The 26,304-nt window shown below is 38.1% G+C and overlaps 3 protein-coding genes across 9 annotated transcripts in view; all 3 read right to left on the bottom strand.

The window, feature by feature from the left end:
- The window catches only part of LOC103510682 (KH domain-containing, RNA-binding, signal transduction-associated protein 2-like), a 115,526-nt gene that overhangs the window by 53,514 nt on the left and 35,708 nt on the right, over positions 1 to 26,304 (bottom strand). The gene's annotated exons all lie outside the window — the stretch shown is intronic.
- LOC103510679 lies at positions 14,950 to 16,262 on the bottom strand. Of its 4 annotated transcripts, none has more exons than XM_026824686.1 (2): positions 15,778 to 16,262; positions 14,950 to 15,392 (listed from the first exon to the last, which is right to left on the bottom strand). In XM_026824686.1, exon 1 carries the CDS (start codon positions 16,222 to 16,224, stop codon positions 15,823 to 15,825), a length of 402 nt encoding a protein of 133 aa, XP_026680487.1. In that variant the 5' UTR covers positions 16,225 to 16,262; the 3' UTR covers positions 14,950 to 15,392; positions 15,778 to 15,822. The 4 variants fall into 4 exon arrangements, 2 of the variants coding, with proteins under 2 accessions (XP_026680487.1, XP_026680488.1); XR_003391918.1 differs by lacking the exon at positions 14,950 to 15,392 and adding an exon at positions 15,400 to 15,559 and having other exon boundaries at positions 15,768 to 16,262; XR_003391917.1 differs by lacking the exon at positions 14,950 to 15,392 and adding an exon at positions 15,400 to 15,564 and having other exon boundaries at positions 15,773 to 16,262.
- On the bottom strand, positions 16,256 to 17,062 carry LOC103510685. Its single transcript, XM_008475370.3, has 2 exons — positions 16,974 to 17,062; positions 16,256 to 16,835 (listed from the first exon to the last, which is right to left on the bottom strand). The coding sequence occupies exons 1-2, from the start codon at positions 17,036 to 17,038 to the stop codon at positions 16,256 to 16,258; spliced, it is 645 nt and encodes a 214-aa protein (XP_008473592.2). The 5' UTR covers positions 17,039 to 17,062.

Here is a 26,304-nt window from a genome sequence, read left to right as displayed (position 1 = left end):
TTAAATGTTAGCAGCCAGGGACATGCCATTTTTTCCCCAATACCATTTTATACGGAACACTTGGTTTGATTAAAAACAAAGTTGGATAGATCTGTAATTGCTAAGGTCTCATCGTTCTGAAGGCGAAGAGAAGACATCCGTTCCGAGAACGAACATTTTGAACGAAACTGTTGGTGTAATGGAACAACTTGACCTCTGCTGACAGTCTAAATAAAGCACTACTTATAACATTATCCGTTCAGTGCCCTAAATCACCAAAGTATGGAAAAGTATTTACAATTCCATATTTCGATATGATTCGTCCAAATTCAAACTTCTGCTTTTCCATTGGCTATTACACTTGTAAGATACTTTTCCATACTTTGGTGATTTAGGGCACTGGATAATATCCGTCCCGGGTGGAAATCGAACCCGCGGCCTAGCGCTTACATGGTAGACGCGCTACCAACCAAACTAACTAACACAATAATTTTACTATACTTAATTGATAAATATGTAAATACATAAACAGTATTAAACAGAAATATTTATGTTTGTAAATAAACATTTTTGAGAGCTGTAATTGCTAAGGTCTCATCGTTCTGAAGGCGAAGAGAAGACATCCGTTCCGAGAACGAACATTTTGAACGAAACTGTTGGTATAATGGAACAACTTGATCTCTGCAAAATAAAGCACTACTTATAACATTATCCGTTCAGGATAATATCCGTCCCGGGTGGAAATCGAACCCGCGGCCTAGCGCTTACATGGTAGACGCGCTACCAACTAAACAAACTAACACAATAATTTTACTATACTTAATTGATAAATATGTAAATACATAAAGAGAAATATTTATGTTTGTAAATAAACATTTCTGTGTACATTGTACATAATGTACCTACAAACTTAGATGCTTAGCTAAGGTATTTACATACATAAAGTAAATAAGGAGAAATCAACGGGGGCTTAGAGCATCTAATGGCGTGACATAAACAAAAGTGACCTTTAAGTAAAGTCGTCATGGGCACACAAACTATGTCAATTGGTGCCCGTCCGTATGATAATCATGCAGTTTAGAGAAGAGAAAACCATGTAGGAGATGTGAGATCACTTGATTATTGAGAAGTTGTTTTATTATTTGATTTCTTGATTATTGAGAAATTGTTTTATTATTTTGATATCAGCTATCTGATAATGAAATGATATGGCGATTAAAAACTTATTGGACAGGTCGCATTGGCGCAATGATCAGTGGTTTTCAAAATTTCAAGAGTGTTTCAGAGTTTTTTTTTTCTTTTTTTTTAGGTTTTGGTCCCTTTTTTGATTTTCCGGACAGTCATTGTCGTCAAACGCCCCGGTCTGAGTAGTAAGAATAAGAAATGTTCTCGATTTTCCACAACACATCCCACTTTCTACACCACATTGTACCTTCCACAGAATTTCATGTCCTAGCTTCCCGTCTATTACATTAATTTCAAAGTTTGCAAAATTGAGTATATTGGTCATCCAGTGCTAAATGTGTTTGGAATAATATATTTTTCAAGAAATGTTCTCGATTTTCCACAACACATCCCACTTTCTACACCACATTGTACCTTCCACAGAATTTCATGTCCTAGCTTCCCGTCTGTTACATTAATTTCAAAGTTTGCAAAATTGAGTATATTGGTCATCTAGTGCTAAATGTGTTAGGAATAATATATTTTTTTTTCTCTCGTGCAGCGCCGTATCTAACCTGTCTTGGCAAATATGGAGATCAAGGGTAACCACGAGTCACCACAACAAGGTTCTAGAATACTACGTTTCCCCATCCTTCCTTCTTCCTTCCGATCTTGGCTGATTACGGCTTGGCAATTAAATTAATATTTGCCTTTGTCAAGAGAGACGTAATACGAGATGGGCTAATGTAGCAGTTATTTCATTGCTACGAAAAAAAAAAGTCGAGAGAGACTTAATAGGGGATGGGCTAATGTAGCAGTTATTTCATTGCTACAAAAAAAAAAAAAAACATGACAATCATTTTCCTCTAAGTACGAGTACACATTCTGAAGCTGTGGCCCCTGCGGGGCCCCCAAAGGCCCAATATCTGTGTTGGACATGTATTATATTATTGTCTACCAAATCTCATCCAAATCGAAACAAACAAATGGGAATTAATGTGGAACAAACAGAGTTGCAAATCCAGTACAAAATCGTACGAAATTGTTGAAAACTTGAAGCTCATTTGGAAATTGTAGAAAACTTATAGCAAATCGATCAAATTACAATAACAACTATTTACTTATTTATTAGTTTTTTTTTTTATCCAAATCGATCAAATTACAATAACAACTATTTACTTATTTTATTAGTTTTTTTTTTTTTTAATCCAACAATTCATTCACAAACTCAATAAACCTTGAGCTGAATCCTCCTCGTCTAAAACTTTTGCAGAATAGCTCAAGTTTGTGAAACTCAATGAAAACGACTATGAAACTCAATATTTTGAGAAAACATTGTGCTCAACCTCTACCTTGTCCCCCCATTGTGTTCAACGTTACATGGTTACAATACACGTCACTATCTAAGGAGGAAGCACTCAACTGTTGCAACTGTTACGGAAAACAAAGAAACTGTTGTTCAAGAAACTCCGAAGTGCAGTCAAGACATTGAGGATTCAGGCGGTTTCATGCATGATGGGCCGTTTCAGTCGATTCGTCAGTGGGGGTCCATGGAAAATCATCAAGTTAGGACCCAACAGCTCATTTAGTGGCAACATTCTGGTCATTTATGCCGGGTCCACACTAGCGTAATGTAACATGTAATGTAATCGCAAGCGTGGTACAGTACCATTCGCGGGCTCAGCGCTCGCGTGTGTTCATCAAGTGCTCCATTCTTCAAGGTTATCGTAGTGCTCGCTTCGATGTTCAGAAACCCGTCGTCCCGTCCACACTTGTGTAACACGTCTGTATCAAACATCAAAGAAGATCACCAGAAAACCGACATCATGGATCCGAGGCGAGCGTTCGGCGAGCATCCACTCGAGTGCTTCTATCCCGTCCACACTAGTCAATTTTGATACATGGAAGGCGCTCGCCTTAACATGTTCACGTTACATTACGTATGTGTGGACCCGGCGTTACGTAAGAAAAATAAATGGTCAGAAAACAGTTACCTAAGGTTAGTTCTCCACTTTCGGGGCGATAAGATCACCGCTCTTACAGTTCCCTCAATCAAAAAAGGTCCTGTACTAAAATTTTCAGTATTTCTAAATTTCGTGGTTTTAGACTTAGGAGTTGGCTAAGCCCGTCCGCTAGGTGCCAAAATATTACCTCGTAACATTTCCTGATTTCTCTTTTTACTTTTATTTTCCGTTCACTTTAAATTTATTTATTTTTTTTTCTAGTGGCCTTTCATTATCCACTATCTTCATGATAGGGTTACGATGTTACCTGACCCCCTTGCTCTTCATTGAGATTCCAGGCCAAACCAGAACACAAGCATATAACTCTATACAAGATAATAACAAGCTGGTTTACTAGCAACGACTTCTCGATTTAAAGAAGAGAGTTCAGCTGTTTGAATGTTCTTTTTACATTGGAAGATTCTATCACGATCCATGACCTTGGAGAATCGACTTCTAGTTTATAGTCATAGCTCTATAGTACTACTAGTACAGCGATTCTCAACCTTTTTTTCGCCTGCGTACCCCTTGGGTACCCGGGTTTAATCTCACGAACCCCCGCTACCATTATAATGGGTACCGGTTACCCATTCCTAGGTTGATGCGTACCATTAGAAAGGAATTTTGCTGCCTGGTTTTTTGGGGTCCAACAGGGCGGGGCTTCAGAAGCTCATTTTCAGAGGGGCATAAGCTATTGCCAATCCAAATCTTATCCTAGAAGCATAGATTAAGCTTAGGGTAAGATTTAAATATTGTAAAAAATAAATTGAAATTGAACTTTGAAGTAGCATACTCTAGGAGAGAAACCAAATTACTGAGATCGATAGATAACGCTGAGAATTGAGGAAGTAAAAAAAAAAAAAAAAAAAAAAAAAATGTCTTTGGTTTAATACTTGAGAATTTTTCTTCTTAAAATTGTGACACAATATTCCGTTTTCATAGTCTATTTAACTACCTATGCCTAAGATACAAGAGACTTTAATTTCTTTTCTTCTTTTACTCAATTAAGGACAAGAATATCAGTACAACCCACACCCTGTATACAAAAACGTAAACACAAAGGACATTGAAAACCGCATCACTCGGAGGTACAAATACGAGGTACGAGAGCCAGAAAGAAAATTAATAAAAGATCTAGAACAGCTCGTGGAAGTGGAAAAAACCCGTGCGAGCTGTGTACGTAATCTTTCACAATCTCGTTTCTAGCACAAAGAGAAAAGAATAAAACAAAACAGAGAGTACAATAAATTGCGTTAAGTACAGATAGCATTAGCAAGTACAGATACCTATGCCAGATGTAGAGAGGTTTAGCGAGGGCGTGTTTTCCTGGGCTGTTTTTTACGGAAATCCGAAATACCAACAATTTTCAAAGACACACATAGATTTTTTGATAAAGGGAACTGTCATGCACTGTTAAGGGAAGATTCCCTAGATTAACAAGATTTATTATTATTAACAGTGTCCTAGCTTGAGCTATTACCATTCAACACCCGTGTGCCAAGACCCTCAATTATCTTCGCTGTATACAACACAACATAGTAAGTAGGTATCCAATCATCACAATGATTCCTATCTCATGTTTTCGGGCAATGTTGCAAGATTGACCTAGGTCGGGACTAGCTCTGGCACGAGGCATCCAATTATGACGTTAGAGTTAATGGGGCCAAATAGAGGGGGGGAGAGAGGTTCCGTTTTGGCAACACTGTAACAATATCTCTGCTAGTCTCTACAACAATGTATGAGCTAAATTTTTTACTTTTTTATCGAGCGATTCAAGAAGACTGAGTTGTCGTTTTTATCGAATGAACACAAGATTCCGTGCCTTAATGGTAAAGCTGCCTCAGTGTTGAAGTGGTCAAGATGCCCGCCTGGTAAACAGAAGGGCGTGGGTTAAATCCCTGCCTCGGTGGCGTAGTGGTCAAGAGTAGTTTTACAAAGGCTCATTTCTGAGATGAGTTCACCTGACACTATTTAACATGCACAAATTTATCATGATAAGAAGAAAGAAAATGTAAGCCAGCCTAGTTAGCTTAGTTGGTAATGCGTCTGCCTTGTAAGCGCTAGGCCGCGGGTTCGATTCCCGCCCGGGGCGGATTTTATCCTGATGGGATAATGTTCGTTCTCGGAACGGCTGGCTTTCTCCTATCCTGTCTTCCTTCTCTCTCCGATTTCGGGACGATAAGACCCTAGAGTTACAGTTCCCTCTGTCAAACCTCTTAAAAAAAAAAAAAAAAAAAAAAAAAAAAAAAAAAAAAAAAAAAAACAAAAAAACAAAACTCTTTTTCTTTACTAAATTTTTCGCTGTCACAGTCCAACCAAATTTTGTTTCGCAAATTTTCTTTGGCAGTTAGTTGCTCTCTAACTTTTTACGGTACTTTTTACTCCAATTATTTTTTTACTTAAATTACTTTCCGCTTATTTTTTTCCAAACTAAAATTTTTCTTTCATTTAATTTTTCGTTGGTAGTTTCGAGCAGCTGTGCATCAACTACGCCAACGAACACCTGCAGTACTACTTCAACCAGCACGTGTTTCAATACGAACAGGAAGAATACAACAAGGAGGGTATTCGTTGGCGCCATATTGAATTCTCGGACAATACGCTGTGTCTGCAGCTGGTCGAGGGGAAACCCAATGGTCTCCTGTGTGTTCTGGATGATCAAGCCAAGTAAGTTTTGAATAGAATAGAATAGAATAGAATAAGGAGGGAATTCGTTGGCGCCATATTGAATTCTCGGACAATACGCTGTGTCTGCAGCTGGTCGAGGGGAAACCCAATGGTCTCCTGTGTGTTCTGGATGATCAAGCCAAGTAAGTTTTGAATAGAATAGAATAGAATAGAATAAGGAGGGAATTCGTTGGCGCCATATTGAATTCTCGGACAATACGCTGTGTCTGCAGCTGGTCGAGGGGAAACCCAATGGTCTCCTGTGTGTTCTGGATGATCAAGCCAAGTAAGTTTTGAATAGAATAGAATAGAATAGAATCTTACACCCATATTTATGAACAAAATGCTGGCTCTTAAGTTCGTGCTAAGCATAGTCTCAAGGCATTTGATTGGTCAATTTTGACTTGAGACTGATCTAAGAACGATCATTCTTGTTCATAAATACGAGTGTAAGTGTGTTAGAAAATGTGAGAGACCACGGTCTAAAGCTTTGTCCGTCACACAGATTCCGACGGTCCGAGTATGACTGGCTGGTTTAATATGACATTCCAAACACCCTAAATCGGGACAACCATCTTGTAAACGAAAGTACCCTACCTTATTCACGCTACTGTCAGACAGTCTGAGAATCTCTCGGAGGGTTTCAGCAGTCATTATATATAAGTTCTGTGGGTCAACTAGATAAGAAGAACCAAAAGGCAGATATATTGTGCAGAACTTCAAAGAATTATTATAGGTAGTTTATTCGTTAAAAGCCGACATTGCCTTTTGGTTCTTCTTATCTAGTAGGCAGTCTGAGGGCGAGTGGCGGAAAATTCTCGAGACCTAGGTCTCTCCTCTCAGTCTCAGACGGTGTGACAGTTATAGATCTGAAGCTTTTCCCACCACACACTTTCCGCCTGACAGACCGCGGTCTTTCAGCCGGTCTGAGCGTGAGTAGCTGACATCAGAAAGGAAGGTAAGCTGTGTTTCTCCAGCTTTCATGGAGGGATGCGCCACTACAAATACATATCCTACATAACGCTGATAATGCACGCAGTAAATCTCTACATGTTGACTAGAAACCTGGGTCCAGCGATTCACGCTTGTTCACTGAACGAAGTAAGTAGTAACGTTCAAGTAATTTTTAAATCTATTTGTTTACTTATTAAATGAATAAATATGTAAATGGAATAAAAAAGTATAAAGAAAGGAATATTGCTGCCTGTGCCCTAAATCACCAAAGTATGGAAAAGTATTTATAATTCCATATTTCGATATGATTCGTCCAAATTCAAAATTCTGCTTTTCCATTGGCTATTACACTTGTAAGATACTTTTCCATACTTGGTGATTTAGGGCACTGGTTTTTTGGGGTCCAACTGGGCGGGGCTTCAGAAGCTCATTTTCAGAGCGGCATAAGCTATTGCCAATCCAAATCTTATCCTAGAAGCATAGATTAAGCTTAGGGTAAGATTTAAATATTGTGAAAAATAAATTGAAATTGAACTTTGAAGTAGCATACTCTAGGAGAGAAACCAAATTACTGAGATGGCTGATGGATAGATAACATTGAGGAAGACTTGATACAGAAGGAAGAAGGCGTTAGGTCTAGGACAGTTGAAAGGAGGGTGACGCCAAATAATACCTAACACAAAATACAGACTGAAGAGTTACTTTTCATAAATTCATTTTAAAAGGGGCACAACTTCGAATGTCTTTAGCCCCGTGAAGAGTTACTGCAGGGTTGAAGAAGAATACTGAAGAGTTGAATAAGAATACTGAAGAGTAGAAGAGGACTACTACTGACAAGGAACTGCAGACCCAGGTATTAATTAATAATTTGTAAATTAACTGATGAAAAGATTAATACTGAAATGAAAAAGATTTACACTGATGAATCATGTGCGATGAAATATACATGAAATAACTAGGCAAGGCAAAATATATTCCACTCACATTATTAATTTATCTGTTTTATCATCTGGCTTATGCATGCATGCATGCATGCATGTTAGCAGCCAGGGACATGCCATTTTTTCCCCAATACCATTTTATACGGAACACTTGTTTTGATTAAAAACAAAGTTGGATAGAGCTGTAATTGCTAAGGTCTCATCGTTCTGAAGGCGAAGAGAAGACATCCGTTCCGAGAACGAACATTTTGAACGAAACTGTTGGTATAATGGAACAACTTGATCTCTGCAAAATAAAGCACTACTTATAACATTATCCGTTCAGGATAATATCCGTCCCGGGTGGAAATCGAACCCGCGGCCTAGCGCTTACATGGTAGACGCGCTACCAACTAAACAAACTAACAAAATAATTTTACTATACTTAATTGATAAATATGTAAATACATAAAGAGAAATATTTATGTTTGTAAATAAACATTTCTGTGTACATTGTACATAATGTACCTACAAACTTAGATGCTTAGCTAAGGTATTTACATACATAAAGTAAATAAGGAGAAATCAACGGGGGCTTAGAGCATCTAATGGCGTGACATAAACAAAAGTGACCTTTAAGTAAAGTCGTCATGGGCACACAAACTATGTCAATTGGCGCCCGTCCGTATGATAATCATGCAGTTTAGAGAAGAGAAAACCATGTAGGAGATGTGAGATCACTTGATTATTGAGAAGTTGTTTTATTATTTGATTTCTTGATTATTGAGAAATTGTTTTATTATTTTGATATCAGCTATCTGATAATGAAATGATATGGCGATTAAAAACTTATTGGACAGGTCGCATTGGCGCAATGATCAGTGGTTTTCAAAATTTCAAGAGTGTTTCAGAGTTTTTTTTTTCTTTTTTTTTAGGTTTTGGTCCCTTTTTTGATTTTCCGGACAGCCACTGCCGTCAAACGCCCCCGGTCTGAGTAGTAAGAAATGTTCTCGATTTTCCACAACACATCCCACTTTCTACACCACATTGTACCTTCCACAGAATTTCATGTCCTAGCTTCCCGTCTATTACATTAATTTCAAAGTTTGCAAAATTGAGTATATTGGTCATCCAGTGCTAAATGTGTTTGGAATAATATATTTTTCTCTCTCGTGCAGCGCCGTATCTAACCTGTCTTGGCAAATATGGAGATCAAGGGTAACCACGAGTCACCACAACAAGGTTCTAGAATACTACGTTTCCCCATCCTTCCTTCTTCCTTCCGATCAGATCTCATTACGGCTCTGCAATTAAATTAATATTTGCCTTTATCAAGAGAGACGTAGTACGGAGGTATTAGAGGAGGGCGCCAAAAAAAAAATTTTTCCATTAATAAGAGAAAAAAAAAAAAAAAAAAAAAAAAAAAAACGGAGCGGTGATGGAGCATAATTTTTTAAAAACGTAAGGGACAAAAGAATTATTTTCTAAGTACGAGTACACATTCTGAAGCTGTGAGTGTGGGGCCCCCAAGACGAGTTCACCTGCGGGGCCCCCAAAGGCCTAATGTCTATGCTGGACATGTATTGTATTATGTACTGTCTACCAAATTTCATCAAAATCGAAACAAACAAATGGGAATTATGGTGGAACAAACAGATTTGCAAATCCAATACAAAATCGTACGAAATTGTTGAAAACTTAAAGCTCATTTGGAAATTGTAGAAAACTTATAGCAAATCGATCAAATTACAATAACAACTATTTACTTATTTTATTAGTTTTTTTTTTTTTTAATCCAACAATTCATTCACAAACTCAATAAACCTTGAGCTGAATCCTCCTCGTCTAAAACTTTTGCAGAATAGCTCAAGTTTGTGAAACTCAATGAAAACGACTATGAAACTCAATATTTTGAGAAAACATTGTGCTCAACCTCTACCTTGTCCCCCCATTGTGTTCAACGTTACATGGTTACAATGCACGTCACTATCTAAGGAGGAAGCACTCAACTGTTGCAACTGTTACGGAAAACAAAGAAACTGTTGTTCAAGAAACTTCGAATCCCGAAGTGCAGTCAAGACATTGAGGATTCAGGCGGTTTCATGCATGATGGGCCGTTTCAGTCGATTCGTCAGTGGGGGTCCATGGAAAATCATCAAGTTAGAACCCAACAGCTCATTTAGTTCCAACATTCTGGTCATTTATGCCGGGTCCACACTAGCGTAATGTAACATGTAATGTAATCGCGAGCGTGGTACAGTACCATTCGCGGGCTCGGCGCTCGCGTGAGTTCACAGCTGAATCCTCCTCGTCTAAAACTTTTGCAGAATAGCTCAAGTTTGTGAAACTCAATGAAAACGACTATGAAACTCAATATTTTGAGGAAACATTGTGCTCAACCTCTACCTTGTCCCCATTGTGTTCAACGTTACATGGTTACAATACACGTCACTATCTAAGGAGGAAGCACTCAACTGTTGCAACTGTTACGGAAAACAAAGAAACTGTTGTTCAAGAAACTCCGAAGTGCAGTCAAGACATTGAGGATTCAGGCGGTTTCATGCATGATGGGCCGTTTCAGTCGACTCGTCAGTGGGGGTCCATGGAAAATCATCAAGTTAGGACCCAACAGCTCATTTAGTGCCAACATTCTGGTCATTTATGCCGGGTCCACACCAGCGTAATGTAACATGTAATGTAATCGCGAGCGTGGTACAGTACTCAGCGCTCGCGTGTGTTCACCAAGTGCTCCATGCTTCAAGGTTATCGTAGTGCTCGCTTCGATGTTCAGAAACCCGTCGTCCCGTCCACACTTGTGTAACACGTCTGTATCAAACATCAAAAAAGATCACCAGAAAACCGACATCATGGATCCGAGGCGAGCGTTCGACGAGCATTCACTTGAGTGCTTTTATCCCGTCCACACTGGTCAATTTTGATACATGGAAGGCGCTCGCGTTAACATTTTCACGTTACATTACGTATGTGTGGACCCGGCGTTACGTAAGAAAAATAAATGGACAGAAAACAGTTACCTAAGGTTAGTTCTCAGAACGGCTGGCTTTCTTCTATCCTGTATTCCTGTCCTAAGGTTAGTTCTCAGAACGGCTGGCTTTCTTCTATCCTGTATTCCTGTCCTAAGGTTAGTTCTCAGAACGCCTGGCTTTCTTCTATCCTGTCCTATTTCTTTCCACTTTCGGGACGATAAGATCACCGCTCTTACAGTTCCCTCAATCAAAAAAGGTCCTATACTTAAATTTTCAGTATTTCTAAATTTCGAGGTTTTAGACTTAGGAGTTGGCTAAGCCCGTCCGCTGGGTGCCAAAATATTACCTCGTAACATTTCCTGATTTCTCTTTTTACTTTTTTTTTCCGTTCACATTATTTTTTTTTTTTATTTTCCAGTGGCCTTTCATTATCCACTATCTTCATGATGGGGTTACGATGTTACATGACCCCCTTGCTCTTTATTGAGATTCGCGTCTGATAACGTCCGCCACAAACAATGCAAGAATAATTGCAATTCTCCTTCTTCTACTTCTCTTCTGGTTCATGTCGAGTGCAAATAACCAATCCTATGTACTTCTATCCATCACATCAGTATGTTCAATGTTCCTCAATGTTTTCTTAATGGCGCGAGTCAGATTTCTGCTCAACGGCAGTATTTCTCCTTAATTTGATCAAAGTTATAGTCAACGACGAAGTACGGTCAATCTATTCGTCATTCGAAACAGTATCGACATCAAAACTTTTGCCTAGGAAAAGAACAGATTAGATCGACAATGAATCAAAATTTTTTGACTTGGGAAAACACTTTCATAAATACATCAAATAAATGAGTTGAACCTCCGTGCCCGAGTGGGTATTACACTTGGCAATGATTTAATAGGATGCCCAGAAAAAAGGGAAGTACCTCAACAAGTAACAATACAATTTAGTTTCTAATCCATTTCAACAGGATGCAAACACATTGCTCGTAATCAGTGTGTTCAAAAAAGTGTGAACACAAAACTAACTGCCCATAGAAATTTTAAATCTCCCTAAAAAAACTGTTACGTTCCGTTCACATGGAACAAACTCTGATCAGTACATACAGAAAAAAATCTCCCGTAATTTTCAAATGCAAATAGGTATGAGATTTATTCAGCGAACATTACAAATACAAACACATTGCTCGTAATCAGTGTGTTCAAAAAAGTGTGAACACAAAACTAACTGCCCATAGAAATTTTAAATCTCCCTAAAAAAAAAGTGTTACGTTCACATGGAAAAAACTCTGTTCAGTACATACAGAAAAAATCTCCCGTAATTTTCGAATGCAAATAGGTATGAGATTTATTCAAAGAACATTACAATAGCAATAGCACATAACACACGTGCAATGGCAAAAATACCTGGAATCAAAATTCTGAGAGTTTCGGTTCCGGTTCAGTTGAGCGAAAATATTAAAAAACTGTGCGCTGTAGGAGGAACTAGTAGAAAATCTTATCCGAGCCCGGGGGTTTGGTTGCTGATCCGTGGACAAAAAGTAAGATAGAAGGATCAAATCGTAACTAATTTCAATTAGAACAGATATAGATAATCCTTATTCTTACCGTTTCTATTATTACTGGATACTAGGTATAGTATCTAGGTATAGTATAGTACTAGGATACTAGGTATAGTAATAATAGAAACGGTAAGAATAATGTTAATACATAGGATGTCTAATATAAACCTAACAAATAATAGATAATCCTTATGAGAAGGAACCGAAACACAATGCAAGAATAATTGCAATTCTCCTTCTTCTACTTCTCTTCTGGTTCATGTCGAGTGCAAATAATCAATCCTATGTACTTCTATCCATTACTTCAGTATGTTCAATGTTCCTTAAGTTAGATATTGACTTGGGAAAACACTTTCATAAATACATCAAATAAATGAGTTGAACCTCCGTGCCCGAGTGGGTATTACACTTGGCAGTGATTTAATAGGATGCCCAGAAAAAAGGGAAGTACCTCAACAAGTAATAATACAATTTAGTTTCTAATCCATCGTAACCCTAGCAAACTCCTTATTGAAGGCGTAAGGAGAGGTAGGATTTACACTCGAACCTCGCGATATCCTAGGTCAGTTTACTAGCATACTAGCACCAGGCCAAACCAGAACACAAGCATATAACTCTATACAAGATAATAACAAGCTGGTTTACTAGCAACGACTTCTCGATTCAAAGAAGAGAGTTCAGCTGTTTGAATGTTCTTTTTACGTTGGAAGATTCTATCACGATCCATGACCTTGGAAAATCGACTTCTAGTTTATAGTCATAGCTCTATAGTACTACTAGTACAGCGATTCTCAACTTTTTTTCGCCTGCGTACCGCAATGCAAGAATAATTGCAATTCTCCTTCTTCTACTTCTCTTCTGGTTCATGTCGAGTGCAAATAATCAATCCTATGTACTTCTATCCGTCACTTCAGTATGTTCAATGTTCCTCAATGTTTCTTAAGTTAGATATTGACTTGGGAAAACACTTTCATAAATACATCAAATAAATGAGTTGAACCTCCGTGCCCGAGTGGGTATTACACTTGGCAATGATTTAAAAGGATGCCCAGAAAAAAGGGAAGTACCTCAACAAGTAATAATACAATTTAGTTTCTAATCCATTTCAACAGGATGCAAACACATTGCTCGTAATCAGTGTGTTCAAAAAAGTGTGAACACAAAACTAACTGCCCATAGAAATTTTAAATCTCCCTAAAAAAAAGTGTTACGTTCACATGGAAAAAACTCTGTTCAGTACATACAGAAAAAAATCTCCCGTAATTTTCAAATGCAAATAGGTATGAGATTTATTCAGAGAACATTACAATAGCACATAACACACGTGCAATGGCAAAAATACCTGGAATCAAAATTCTGAGAGTTTCGGTTTCGGTTCAGTTGAGCGAAAATATTAAAAAAACTGTGCGCTGTAGGAGGAACTAGTAGAAAATCTTATCCGAGCCCGGGGGCTTGGTTGCTGATCCGTGGACAAAAAGTAAGATAGAAAGATCAAATCGTAACTAATTTCAATTAGAACAGATATAGATAATCCTTATGAGAAGGAACCGAAACAGTACCCTCGGATGATGAGCATCGAAATTTTCGACAGTGTAGATATGAAGTTACGAATAAATAGAAAGTAAAAAAAGAAAATAATAATAATAATAAAAAATTGACGAGTGCCTCACATTCCTCACAATATGGTAAATTAAAATTCCACCAATCCAACATTTACAATCAGCAACTATTTGGGACGAAATTATCATAAATTTGCCATTTTTATCATGGTCATTTCATCTCGTCACTACACATCCTTGGAATGATTTCATGTCATTTTACGAAGGTGTACACAAAAAGTTATGTAGATAACAAACAACAATATCAAATCAAAGTTCTATTCGCGGCTTTTTTTTTACTACACATCCTTGGAATGATTTCATGTCATTTTACGAAGGTGTACACAAAAAGTTATGTAGATAACAAACAACAATATCAAATCAAAATTCTATTCGCGGCTTTTTTTCCCTGCGATTTGGAATTGGGTGTTTTTGCGAAATTTTAGAAGTGGATGACGCAGGGGATAGAGTGTTACCAATTGAACACAGATGATTACATGACGAACATTACCTCTTGGTGAATTTTCCTTTAGTTGGACAGATACATAGCTTTGAATCGTTCGCGAAAAACATTGGTCATTACCTAAAAAAAAAAAAAGAGTTCCCCTTACTGAAGCGTCCAGAAAAACGTCTGGAAGTTCTATTCAGGGAAGAAAAAGAAAGACTAAAAAATTACCAAATTGTACAAAAAAGTATACCCAATAGATTAGACTTTATTGAAGATTGAAAAGAAGAACACCAGTAACTTTTACTCTTCACAGTTGGGGGGAGGGATTTTTTTACCTCTTGGTGAATTTTCCTTTAGTTGGACAGATACATAGCTTTGAATCGTTCGCGAAAAACATTGGTCATTACCTAAAAAAAAAAGAGTTCCCCTTTCTGAAGCGTCCAGAAAAACGTCTGGAAGTTCTATTCAGGGAAAAAAAAGAAAGACTAAAAAATTACCAAATTGTACAAAAAAGTATACCCAATAGATTAGACTTTATTGAAGCTTGAAAAGAAGAAAACCAGTAACTTTTACTCTTCACAGTTGGGGGGAGGGATTTTCCGTCCAGAAAAACGTCTGGAAGTTCTATTCAGGGAAGAAAAAGAAAGACTAAAAAATTACCAAATTGTACAAAAAAGTATACCCAATAAATTAGACTTTATTGAAGCTTGAAAAGAAGAACACCAGTAACTTTTACTCTTCACAGTTAAGGGGAGGGATTTTCTTTATCGTCACGTCAGTCTCGTGACAGAATCTATCAGTATGTTTATTGAAGCTCTTGGCAAAAAGGGACATTTCAGTCCTAAGCGGGCAGTCCAAATAAAGTATTTTGTAAAAAAAAGAAAAAGAAAAAAAAATCTTCTACGGCACTGAGAGAAGAAGCCACAGAATTCAAACTGCTCCCAGTTTCCAGTTTGGCTCAGGTCAGTTGACCATTCTCCCATAACGCGTGCCTCGAGATATTGGTAATTTGATCTACCAAGTGCCAACTTTACACTGTGCAGACAAGACAGAAAGAGAATCAACCGAACCACACTTGAAATTTTCCCAGAGAGCAACAAAGTAACTTCGAACTGCTCCCAGTTTCCAGTTTGGCTCAGGTCAGTTGACCATTCTCCCATAACGCGTGCCTCGAGATATTGGTAATTTGAACTACCAAGTACCAACTTTACACTGTACAGACAAGACAGAAAGAGAATCAACCGAACCACACTTGAAATTTTCCCAGAGAGCAACAAAGTAACTTCCAACTGCTCCCAGTTTCCAGTTTGGCTCAGGTCAGTTGACCATTCTCCCATAACGCGTGCCTCGAGATATTGGTAATTTGAACTACCAATGTAAAGTTGGTACTTGGTAGGAGATGTGAGATCACTTGATTATTGAGAAGTCGTTTTATTATTTGATTTCTTGATTATTGAGAAATTGTTTTATTATTTTGATATCAGGAGTAACTTCCCGAGATCAATAGGCTGTTGATCACTATTCAGTATTCATATACAACCTAGTAGTAACTATCTTTCGAACAGCCCGGTAAAGCATCGTCAATCCTTCGTAGAGCGCTGCTTTTTCCAGGAGAAATGCCCAAGTCAGCTCCGATGGAACCCTGCGTTTCATTTGGATCAGCTAACGTAAAGGCGGAAATCTCGGATAGTGTTGTCTCTGACTGGTCCAGAACGGATTGGAAGGACATGTCCGTGAATTCTTTAGCAGGACTTGGTGGCTCCGGCTTGAAGCCTGTTGGATATTCTGGCCTCCTGGTATCACTGGGCGTGTGACCGCTAGAGGTCCCAGGTTGTGACGGTGTTCGCGTATCTTTGACCGGCGTATGTTCAGACTGGAGTGCTTGGAACAGCATGGATGTCTCATCTACGGTCGCTCCCGATGTTGACGGACCAGGGAGCATCGTTTGTTCATCTGGTAACGGTTGCTGAGGATCAGTCTCGTTCAGGTTGTGACGGTGTTCGCGTATCTTTGACCGGCGTATGTTCAGACTGGAGTGCTTGGAACAGCATGGATGTCTCATCTACGGTCGCCCCCGATGTTGACGGACCAGGGAGCATCGTTTGTTCATCTGGTAACGGTTGCTGAGGATCAGTCTCGTCCACCAATGTCTTCGCCGGGGCTTCCACATTGGCCGCATAGTATTCGTCTAAACTGTCATCACTCGACTCTCCCTCTTCCACATTCTCACCTCCCTTGGCGAGCTTCCTCAAGTCTTCCTCCTCATCTTCCTTCTTCACTATTACAACGCGAGACATCTTCAGCATCTTGTCCACCTTGTATTTGAGCTCGTATTCGTCCGCTAAGGGTTTTCGTATGATGGGGTCACAATGTTGACATTTCCGCTGGTCGGGTGGGGTTTTGTCCAGGATGAGTAGCGTTCCCAACGGTTCTTCCCAGGGTCCCGAGTAGGAGATGCCATTGACAATGACTAAAGGTTTCTCTCTATCCAGACCGAGAAATTTGATCTGTGTGTCTTGGTTTAGCTCGTGACAGTTGTCCAGTTCCATGAAGATCAGCTTCTCTTCAATTTCCTCCTCGTCAGTCAAATCATCGGATACCTCGGCGTCAATTTCCATCGTGTGAGCGAGGCTTTAGTCCTGGAGGAGAGGGACAAAACATAGCTCGTGACAGTTGTCCAGTTCCATGAAGATCAGCTTCTCTTCAATTTCCTCCTCGTCAGTCAAATCATCGGATACCTCGGCGTCAACTTCCATCGTGTGAGCGAGGCTTTAGTCCTGGAGGAGAGGGACAAAACACACAAATGAAATCTGTTAGGTACGTGCAAAATTCGGGTGATCCCAACGAGAGAAACTTTGTGCCACTAATATTATCATCACTAACATTTTGTTCAACATGCTCACTTGCTTTGGTCACTTTTATCACCTTAGTAAGAAATAAACACAATTTGGGAGACCTAGATTAAAATACCGAATTTATGCTTATATTCGAACCAACAGCTAAGGCCAAAAAAGCCCCTTTAAGCTAACAGTTAACAACCCACACAAACAATATTTTTCATAGGAACAATATTGATTTCAATAACCGTAAAATCTAAAATTACACATCTACATTTTGGGCTTCAAAACTTTCAAAATCACTATGGAGAGCGTGAAATCTCATAATAATAAACTTGAAAATCATAGGTTTAGTCTCTCTTCAAAGAATTCAACGAGAGAAACTTTGTTCCACTAATATTATAATCACTAACATTTTGTTCAACATGCTCACTTGCTTTGGTCACTTTAATCGCCTTAGTAAGAAATAAACACAATTTGGGAGACCTAGATTAAAATACCGAATTTATGCTTATATTCGAACCAACAGCTAAGGCCGAAAAAGCCCCTTTAAGCTAACAGTTAACAACCCACACAAACAATATTTTTCATAGGAACAATATTGATTTCAATAACCGTAAAATCTAAAATTACACATCTACATTTTGGGCTTCAAAACTTTCAAAATCACTATGGAGAGCGTGAAATCTCATAATAATAAACTTGAAAAGCATAGGTTTAGTCTCTCTTCAAAGAATTTACAAAAATTCATTGCAGTTTGAACATTGGTGGAGACGTTTCTCTAACAACAATAATAATCAGTTCGGGATACGATGACGTCATAGGACAATAACTTTCGTACGAGAGTTATATATTGTGTTTCAATTAGGGACGCTTTATTACAGTCAGCCGATATACCTGTGACAATGGCGTATATTGGAGATGAAAACAGTTGGTTACCTCAAACAGGAGGCCCTATAGCTATAGACCCTATACTTACTCATAAATACATTACACATACTAATTATCTAGTGGAATATTTTTGCACGTACGCTAACAGTTCTTTGCTCTGCAAAACGTAAAATACCTATGTCGAGGAAATTCCCCAAGTTTTCACTGGATACATCTCTTGAATGGGCGCAAGCTCACACATAATTTTCTCTCGTTCTCAATTATCTAATTCATTTTTAATTAAATAGATCCGGAGGGAGGGCACGGTAAACTTTTTACCCTTGACACTCATAAATACATTACACATACTAATTATCTAGTGGAATATTTTTGCACGTACGCTAACAGTTCTTTGCTCTGCAAAACGTAAAATATGTCCAGGAAATTCCCCAAGTTTTCACTGGATACATCTCTTGAATGGGCGCAAGCTCACACATAATTTCCTCTCGTTCTCAATTATCTAATTCATTTTTAATTAAATAGATCCGGAGGGAGGGCACGGTAAACTTTTTACCCTTGACAAACTCAGTGATATTTTGCTACCTCATTACGAATTCGATGGCGCGAGTCAGATTTCTGCTCAACGGCAGTATTTCTCCTTAATTTGATCAAAGTTATAGTCAACGACGAAGTACGGTCAATCTATCCGTCATTCGATACAGTATCGACAACGAATCAAAACTTTTGCCTTGGAAATCAACAAGAGGCACCGCGTAACCCTAGCAAACTCCTTATTGAAGGCGTAAGGAGAGGTAGGATTTGCACTCGAACCTCGCGATATCCTAGGTCAGTTTACTAGCACCAGGCCAAACGCCAAACCAGAACACAAGCATATAACTCTATACAAGATAATAACAAGCTGGTTTACTAGCAACGACTTCTCGATTCAAAGAAGAGAGTTCAGCTGTTTGAATGTTCTTTTTACATTGGAAGATTCTATCACGATCCATGACCTTGGAAAATCGACTTCTAGTTTATAGTCATAGCTCCATAGTACTACTAGTACAGCGATTCTCAACCTTTTTTTCGCCTGCGTACCCCTTGGGTACCCGGGTTTAATCTCACGAACCCCCGCTACCATTATAATGGGTACCGGTTACCCATTCCTAGGTTGATGCGTACCATTACTATACTGAGTTCTAAACAATAGCAGTGTACCTTTTGAAAAAAAAAAATTCAGTACTTCCGTACCTTCAAAATACAGTACCTTTTTGGACTGTACTGCACAGATAAGTCGTCAAAATTTGCTTTTGTTACTCTTTTGTCCACCATTACAGCATTTGTTTTCGCGTACCCCGGGAGGGTCTCTCACGTACCCCCGGTTGAGAATCGCTGTACTAGTATAATGTTCTGTTCTCTCTACGTTCGCCTCTCTTTGCTTTTGGTGCACTACGCAAAGTGATACCAGAAGACTGGAAGAACCATTAAGAAGTATAACTAGAAGAAGTACAGGGTATAATTTCTGCAAAGTGCACTCCGGAGTATGACGTTATTATCAGAGAAGAATTTACAGGCGTTCTTCATGTTTTTTTTTAATTTATTAAATCTCCCCGTGGGAGCTTTTACAGGGGCCTCTCCTCTCAACATATCATAATATGAATGCAGAAATTTCCATATCATATTACGAGCAATATGCACTCATTGTAAGAAGAACATTCCCATAACATACAATAAGCGAAAGTATACATACGAAATATTGTTGATAATTGTGATGGGCAGCCTAGCTAGTCTGGTGTACTAAGATGTACTAGCTAAAAAAAAATTCTCAACATATCATAATATGAATGCAGAAATTTCCATATCATATTACGAGCAATATGCACTCATTGTAAGAAGAACATTCCCATAACAAATAACATACAATAAGCGAAAGTATACATACGAAATATTGTTGATAATTGTGATGGGCAGCCTAGCTAGTCTGGTGTACTAAGATGTACTAGCTAAAAAAATAATGAGCGAAAGTATACATACGAAATATTGTTGATAATTGTGATGGGCAGCCTAGCTAGTCTGGTGTACTAAGATGTACTAGCTAAAAAAAATAAAAATAAAAACTCATAGACCTTTTAGTTCTTAGCCATCATAATTTATAGGTGAATTTGAATTTTATTTCCATACGAAAAATTAGAGACCAACTGAAAATTTTAAGCAAATTTAAATTTTTAACAATATATTTTTTTAAGAAATCAATTCGCGACAAAATTTGAAGCATATCTAGTACATCAATGAAGACGGGGAAAGACCCACTTGTTGAGCGGAAGTACTACCGCAACCCGTACATCAACTACTATGTACGTCTGTTTGACCAGAAGGAATTCAAAGGCAAACCCGCCAAAGAAGTAGCTAAACATGCCGGTCGTACTTGGAACGCCATGGCAGATGACGAAAAAAACCGCTACAGGGAAATGGCCAAACTGGCGGACCATGTCGGAACGAAAGCCGAAGAACGAAAACCCAAACAAAGACCACTTAAAATGAAAATGCCGCCGATGGACGTGAGAAAACCAGAAGACTTCTACCATCATCACCCAGTAACATCAGAAAGTGCACATTATCCAAGTGCATAATATGAACTCTATCTCAGGTTTCAAATGGCAAGCGACTCTTTCTCTGCTTCATTAAAGTCAAAACTGATTACAATTTTTACCAGTCAAAAGTGATTACTATTCAAATGACTGTTTCTGACCTTATTTTTCCTAGACATATATGTCTACAATCTTTACACATACGATCGGATTTTGTTCACCCTATGTCTCGTTAGTGGATTTTACCATTCCGGAACGGTTACAGTCATAATTTGTGGCAGTCATAATTTCATAAAATACCAGAGACAAAAGATGTAGTAACTACAATCTTTACACATACGATCGGATTTTGTTCACCCTATGTCTCGTTAGTGGATTTTACCATTCCGGAACGGTTACAGTCATAATTGTGACAGTCATAATTTCATAAAATACCAGAGACAAAAGATGTAGTAGATCTCGGAGAATAATAGAAACGCAATAGAACCCAAATACCGACTCGTCTCTATTACCAAATAGTAGAAAACGACCAAGCAGTAATACAACTCGGCCATCACATCTTACATAAACCAAAACAAAACCAAAGAAGATCCCAATAGCAATAGAGCTTCATAATCGTCCAAATCATAATGATCATTTGGTCATGAACGAGAATGATATCTCTACGAAGACTATTTCAACTTTCACCGGCAGCACGACAACAAGATACAAGGTCTTTGGGGTTGAAACATCATGAACGAGAATGATATCTCTACGAAGACTATTTCAACTTTCACCACCGGCAGCACGACAACAAGATACAAGGTCTTTGGGGTTGAAACCATGAACGAGAATGATATCTCTACGAAGACTATTTCAACTTTCACCACCGGCAGCACGACAACAAGATACAAGGTCTTTGGGGTTGAACCATAAAAAATATCAAAATTTTGATTGTAGTCTTGAGACAGTGATGAGGAAGAGATTCAAGATCAGAATCATGTTGTTCTCTTGTCCAGTGCGCAAGGTGCCCAATATGGAATGTGAATCGTGGACCCACAGCAAAAACACTTCTTTTTTTTTTAAATGTTTGATAGAGGCTTGAGGCAGTGATGAGGAAGAGATTCAAGATCAGAATCATGTTGTTCTCTTGTCCAGTGCGCAAGGTGCCCAATATGGAATGTGAATGAATCGTGGACCCGCAGCAAAAACACTTCTTTTTTAAAAAATGTTTGATAGACCAGAATCATGTTGTTCTCTTGTCCAGTGCGCAAGGTGCCCAATATGGAATGTGAATCGTGGACCCACAGCAAAAACACTTCTTTTTTTAAAAATGTTTGATAGAGGAAACTGTAACGACTAAGGTCTTATCGTCCTGAAATTGAGAAAAGAAAGACAGGATAGGAGAAAGCCAGCCGTTCCGAGAACGAACATTATCCGTTCAGAATAAAATCCGCCTCGGGCGGAATCAAAGCCGCGGCCTAGCGCTCTCAAAACAGACGCGCTACCAACCAAGCTAACTAGGCTGGCTAATAACACTTTGAATGCGCCAGTTCCTCCCGATGAAACACTGAAACAACGTTGTGCGTCGTTGGTACAAATTGGTACATATGCAACCAAGCTAACTAGGCTGGCTAATAACACTTTGAATGCGCCAGGTCTCGATGAAACACTGAAACAACGTTGTGCGTCGTTGGTACATATCTTGAAAGCAAAAGTGCATTTTTACACCCAAAAGCCCGTGCATTTTACTCCTCCAAGAAGCAGACCCCTTTAAGAAGACAAAGGGATCTTTCTCTCGGATCCGTTCAGAATAAAATCCGCCTCGGGCGGAATCAAACCCGCGGCCTAGCGCTCTCAAAACAGACGCGCTACCAACCAAGCTAACTACGCTGGCTAATAACACTTTGAATGCGCCAGTTCCCGATGAAACACTGAAACAACGTTGTGCGTCGTTGGTACATATCATACCGTGCATTTTACTCCTCCAAGAAGCAGATCGTTGGTACATATCTTGAAAGCATAAGTGCATTTTTACACCCAAAAGCCCGTGCATTTTACTCCTCCAAGAAGCAGACCCCTTCAGAAAGCCCTTTAAGAAGACAAAGGGATCTTTCTCTCGACTAATCACAATGTAAATTGAAGTAATAAACTTGTTATTTTGCATTATTTTATTTATATTATGTAACATTTATTTATGGCCAAAATTTTTCCACAATAGGTCTTTTCCCCTGTCCACAATCAACATGTCTTTTTTCCCCTGAACAAGAACTCGATTGTTTTCAATGCAATGATACAATTCTTCAATTATGGGATGACCTGAATCGTCTTGAAAGTTCACTCGAACAGCTGGGTCTCGCATGTGTGTTTCTAGCAGTCAAGTTCCAAGTGATAATGATTTCTGTTCAAGGCGCTCTCAGCTGATGTATTATGTGCTATTATTATTATTATTATTTTTTTCTAAACCAGTTTGTGGGCAGTTCGCCGGATCGGATGATATCTAGATCCAAGTGATAAGGAATTTAATGATAATACCGCCGCAAGATAACAGAGAGACAGATTGGCTATGGGTTAGAAACAAGGATAGAGAATTATAGACTAATCACAACGGCAGGCTGCGTCACAGCAAAGAAACGCTCAAAGCAGATAAGGTAGCAACACAATTCCACGACAGGATAATGAACATTTGTTTAAACCCCCCCCCCTGTTTCAAACTTATATTTGTATTTTAAAATTTTAAGTGTTTTTTTTTTCGTGTACCTGTGCTTTAAATCTCTTTTTTATTTAAAACCTTAAAAAGTAAGTTTTTCTACTCAAAGTGTCTTCGTTTGTTTTAAAGTTTCGAATAGTAAAGAAATAGGTCCACACTAAACAAGGATTTTTTGTCTCATGTAGATATTGAATTCATCTTCAGAAATAACAAAACAAAGAGCATCATTTTACTTTGTTTATTTATTGATGGGGTATCAGAATTGTTTACACACAGACCTCTCAAACAAAGGACTTTTTTTACAACTCGGAAATTACTAAGCAAAATCAAGAACTTATCTCTGAACAAAAAATTGAAATTGATTATTATTATTATTTTTTGTTTTCATCAATTTTTCTTTGCCCGAGCCAGAATCGAACCTGAGTCTTCTTCCTTGGGCCACGGAAGGGTGAAGGCCTTCAACTCATAAAGAACAATGATAATATTGTGTTGACCTAGATTTGGATTTAAATATTTTCCTGGATATATATATCCAAATATATTTTTTGTTCGTTTCTAGAAGACTAACAACAAAATGAAAGGTGAAAAAAAAGAAAGTGTTGGAATTTAGGGATTTTTTAGAAGATTGAAAAATGTTTGATAGATTTCCGTTTCCAATCTAAAGTCACTTGTTAGTCAATGACACAGATTTTTTTCCGCATATCGAATAAAAATTCCAATAACTTGGCTGGTATTGAAGTGCTCATAATATTTATATCGAGGGAAAAAATTTCAAATATATATCTCGGAGCTGGGATTGAACCCACACCCTCCCGTTTACCAGGCGAGCATCTTGACCATTACATCACCAAGGTTACTACACTACAACTAGTAGTTTTTCTCCATCACTTCATAGATTCATACTAATAACAGTAATAACCTAGTCTATATTAATAAAAGAGTAACTAATAAGTTTAATAACATAGGTGTAAGTACATACATGCCAATATAAATAAAACCATCTCTCAATTATTACCTACTTATAATAATCCAGATGTTCATCGGACTTCGAGAATCCGTTGACGATTCTTCCGTGAATCTGTTATTCGGTTTCAGTTTAGGTCACCCCGAAGAAGGATATATTCGAAGCTGTAAAAAAACCCCTCTATGTATATTTCAGAACATTTCGTTTGCTTGTGATCTTTCAACAGATTCGTTACCTATGCGGCTATGCCCATTGTTACGTGGTGAAGTCTCAATTTTCGCTTTGTTCAATAGAAATGAACGAGAAAAAGGGACATAAATGATTAACAATTAACAAACAATGGGTTAAGCTTCTACGAAGGTACAATTCTAGACAATTTCTTATCAGGAAAAAGAAAACACACGTGAACCTACTTGACTTCAGACTCCCACCTTTTCCTTTTTCCTTGGGGAAACTGGAACCTCTTATCACGCTTATTTAGAGCGAGAATTTTACCCTGGTGATAAGCACATTATTCGCAATTCACCTTTTCCTTTTTCCTTGGGGAAACTGGAACCTCTTATCACGCTTATTTAGAGCGAGAATTTTACCCTGGTGATAAGCACATTATTTGCAAACAATTCCGCACACTTTGGAGAAAACTAGGTTAATCGCCAATAACCCATCGAGATAACCCTCTGTGCCCAAGTACACATACATACAGGGCAGAGTACACAATGATTGACTTTATTACAAATCGAACGCTTGTAAGCAAGAAGGACAGACAAAATTGGGCCCTGTAAAACTTGGAAAACTTCATTTTGTGTATAGAAAAAAATTCCCTGTTAATCGCTAATAACCCATCGAGATAACCCTCTGTGCCCAAGTACACATACAGGGCAGAGTACACAATGATTGACTTTATTACAAATGGAACGCTTGTAACCAAGAAGGACAGACAAAATTGGGCCCTGTAAAACTTGGAAAACTTCATTTTGTGTATAGAACAAATGGAACGCTTGTAACCAAGAAGGACAGACAAAATTGGGCCCTGTAAAACTTGGAAAACTTCATTTTGTGTATAGAAAAAAAAATTCCCTGTTTAGGCCCTTTTGTTTAAAACGGTTCATTTGGATTGCAGTTTAAAATCAGTGCAAGATACTCGATTTTTTTTTCTCTTCTTTTTCGAGATCTTCCCATTATCTAAATTTTCAAAGGCTTTCATAAACTTGAAAATCTAACTCAAAACTAAATGTTCGTCTTTGGAACCATTCTCGAATAAAACCTTTCAATTGTGTGTACTATCAATGTTCATTAATGTGGACAAAGGGAATAAGGTTCACCTCTTTGGAGTAGAAATATTATGGACCACACTCGTGACTGATAAGAGGGAAGGACAAAAAACTCTAGTACCCAGTTTGAACCCAAACAAAACAAGACTTTAGGAGCAAAAGTAAACATCATAACATCACTGTTTGCCCAGGGGAGCAAACACAATACATAGAGGAAAAACAGGGTTTCAGACATCAAACATGAACAAAAACAACACAGAAACAGAACAAAAAAAAAGGAGAAAAACGTCATGATTTAAGACGTACACAAATAACGGACACAAGATCTATCCAACAACACACTCATATGTGTATCACCTACATAATATTCTATTCATCATAAATAAGATCAATGTATTTCCATAAATAGAATATCAGACATCCAAAACAACATAACGATTCTACGCATTACCATCACTATCGACCGTTTTAACAGTTGTTGCAAAGGGGAGCAAACACAATACATAAAGGAAAAACAAGGTTTCAGACATCAAACATGAACAAAAACAACACAGAAACAGAACAAAAAAAAAAGGAGAAAAACGTCATAATTTAAGACGTACACAAATAACGGACACAAGATCTATCCAACAACACACTCGTATGTATATCACCTACATAATATTCTATTCATCATAAATAAGATCCATTTATTTCCATAAATAGAATATCAGACATCCAAAACAACATAACGATTCTACGCATTACCATCACTATCGACCGTTTAAACAGTAGTTGCCAAAAAAAAAAAAAAAAAAACTATA

Source organism: Diaphorina citri, unplaced genomic scaffold (assembly GCF_000475195.1).
Source record: "Diaphorina citri unplaced genomic scaffold, Diaci psyllid genome assembly version 1.1 scaffold633, whole genome shotgun sequence".
Classification (NCBI taxonomy): domain Eukaryota; kingdom Metazoa; phylum Arthropoda; class Insecta; order Hemiptera; family Psyllidae; genus Diaphorina; species Diaphorina citri.
This window is presented reverse-complemented; position numbering and strand designations above follow the sequence as displayed.

What these genes read in the sequence shown, in the direction of transcription:
- LOC103510679 (XM_026824686.1), bottom strand. Translation starts at nt 16,224, where the DNA reads ATGCTCCCTGGTCCGTCAACATCGGGAGCGACCGTAGATGAGACATCC.
- LOC103510685 (XM_008475370.3), bottom strand. Translation starts at nt 17,038, where the DNA reads ATGGAAGTTGACGCCGAGGTATCCGATGATTTGACTGACGAGGAGGAA. An exon ending in GAAATTGAAGAGAAGCTGAT is followed by an intron (nt 16,836 to 16,973) that starts CTTCATGGAACT and finishes AGAGAAGCTGAT; the next exon opens with CTTCATGGAACTGGACAACT.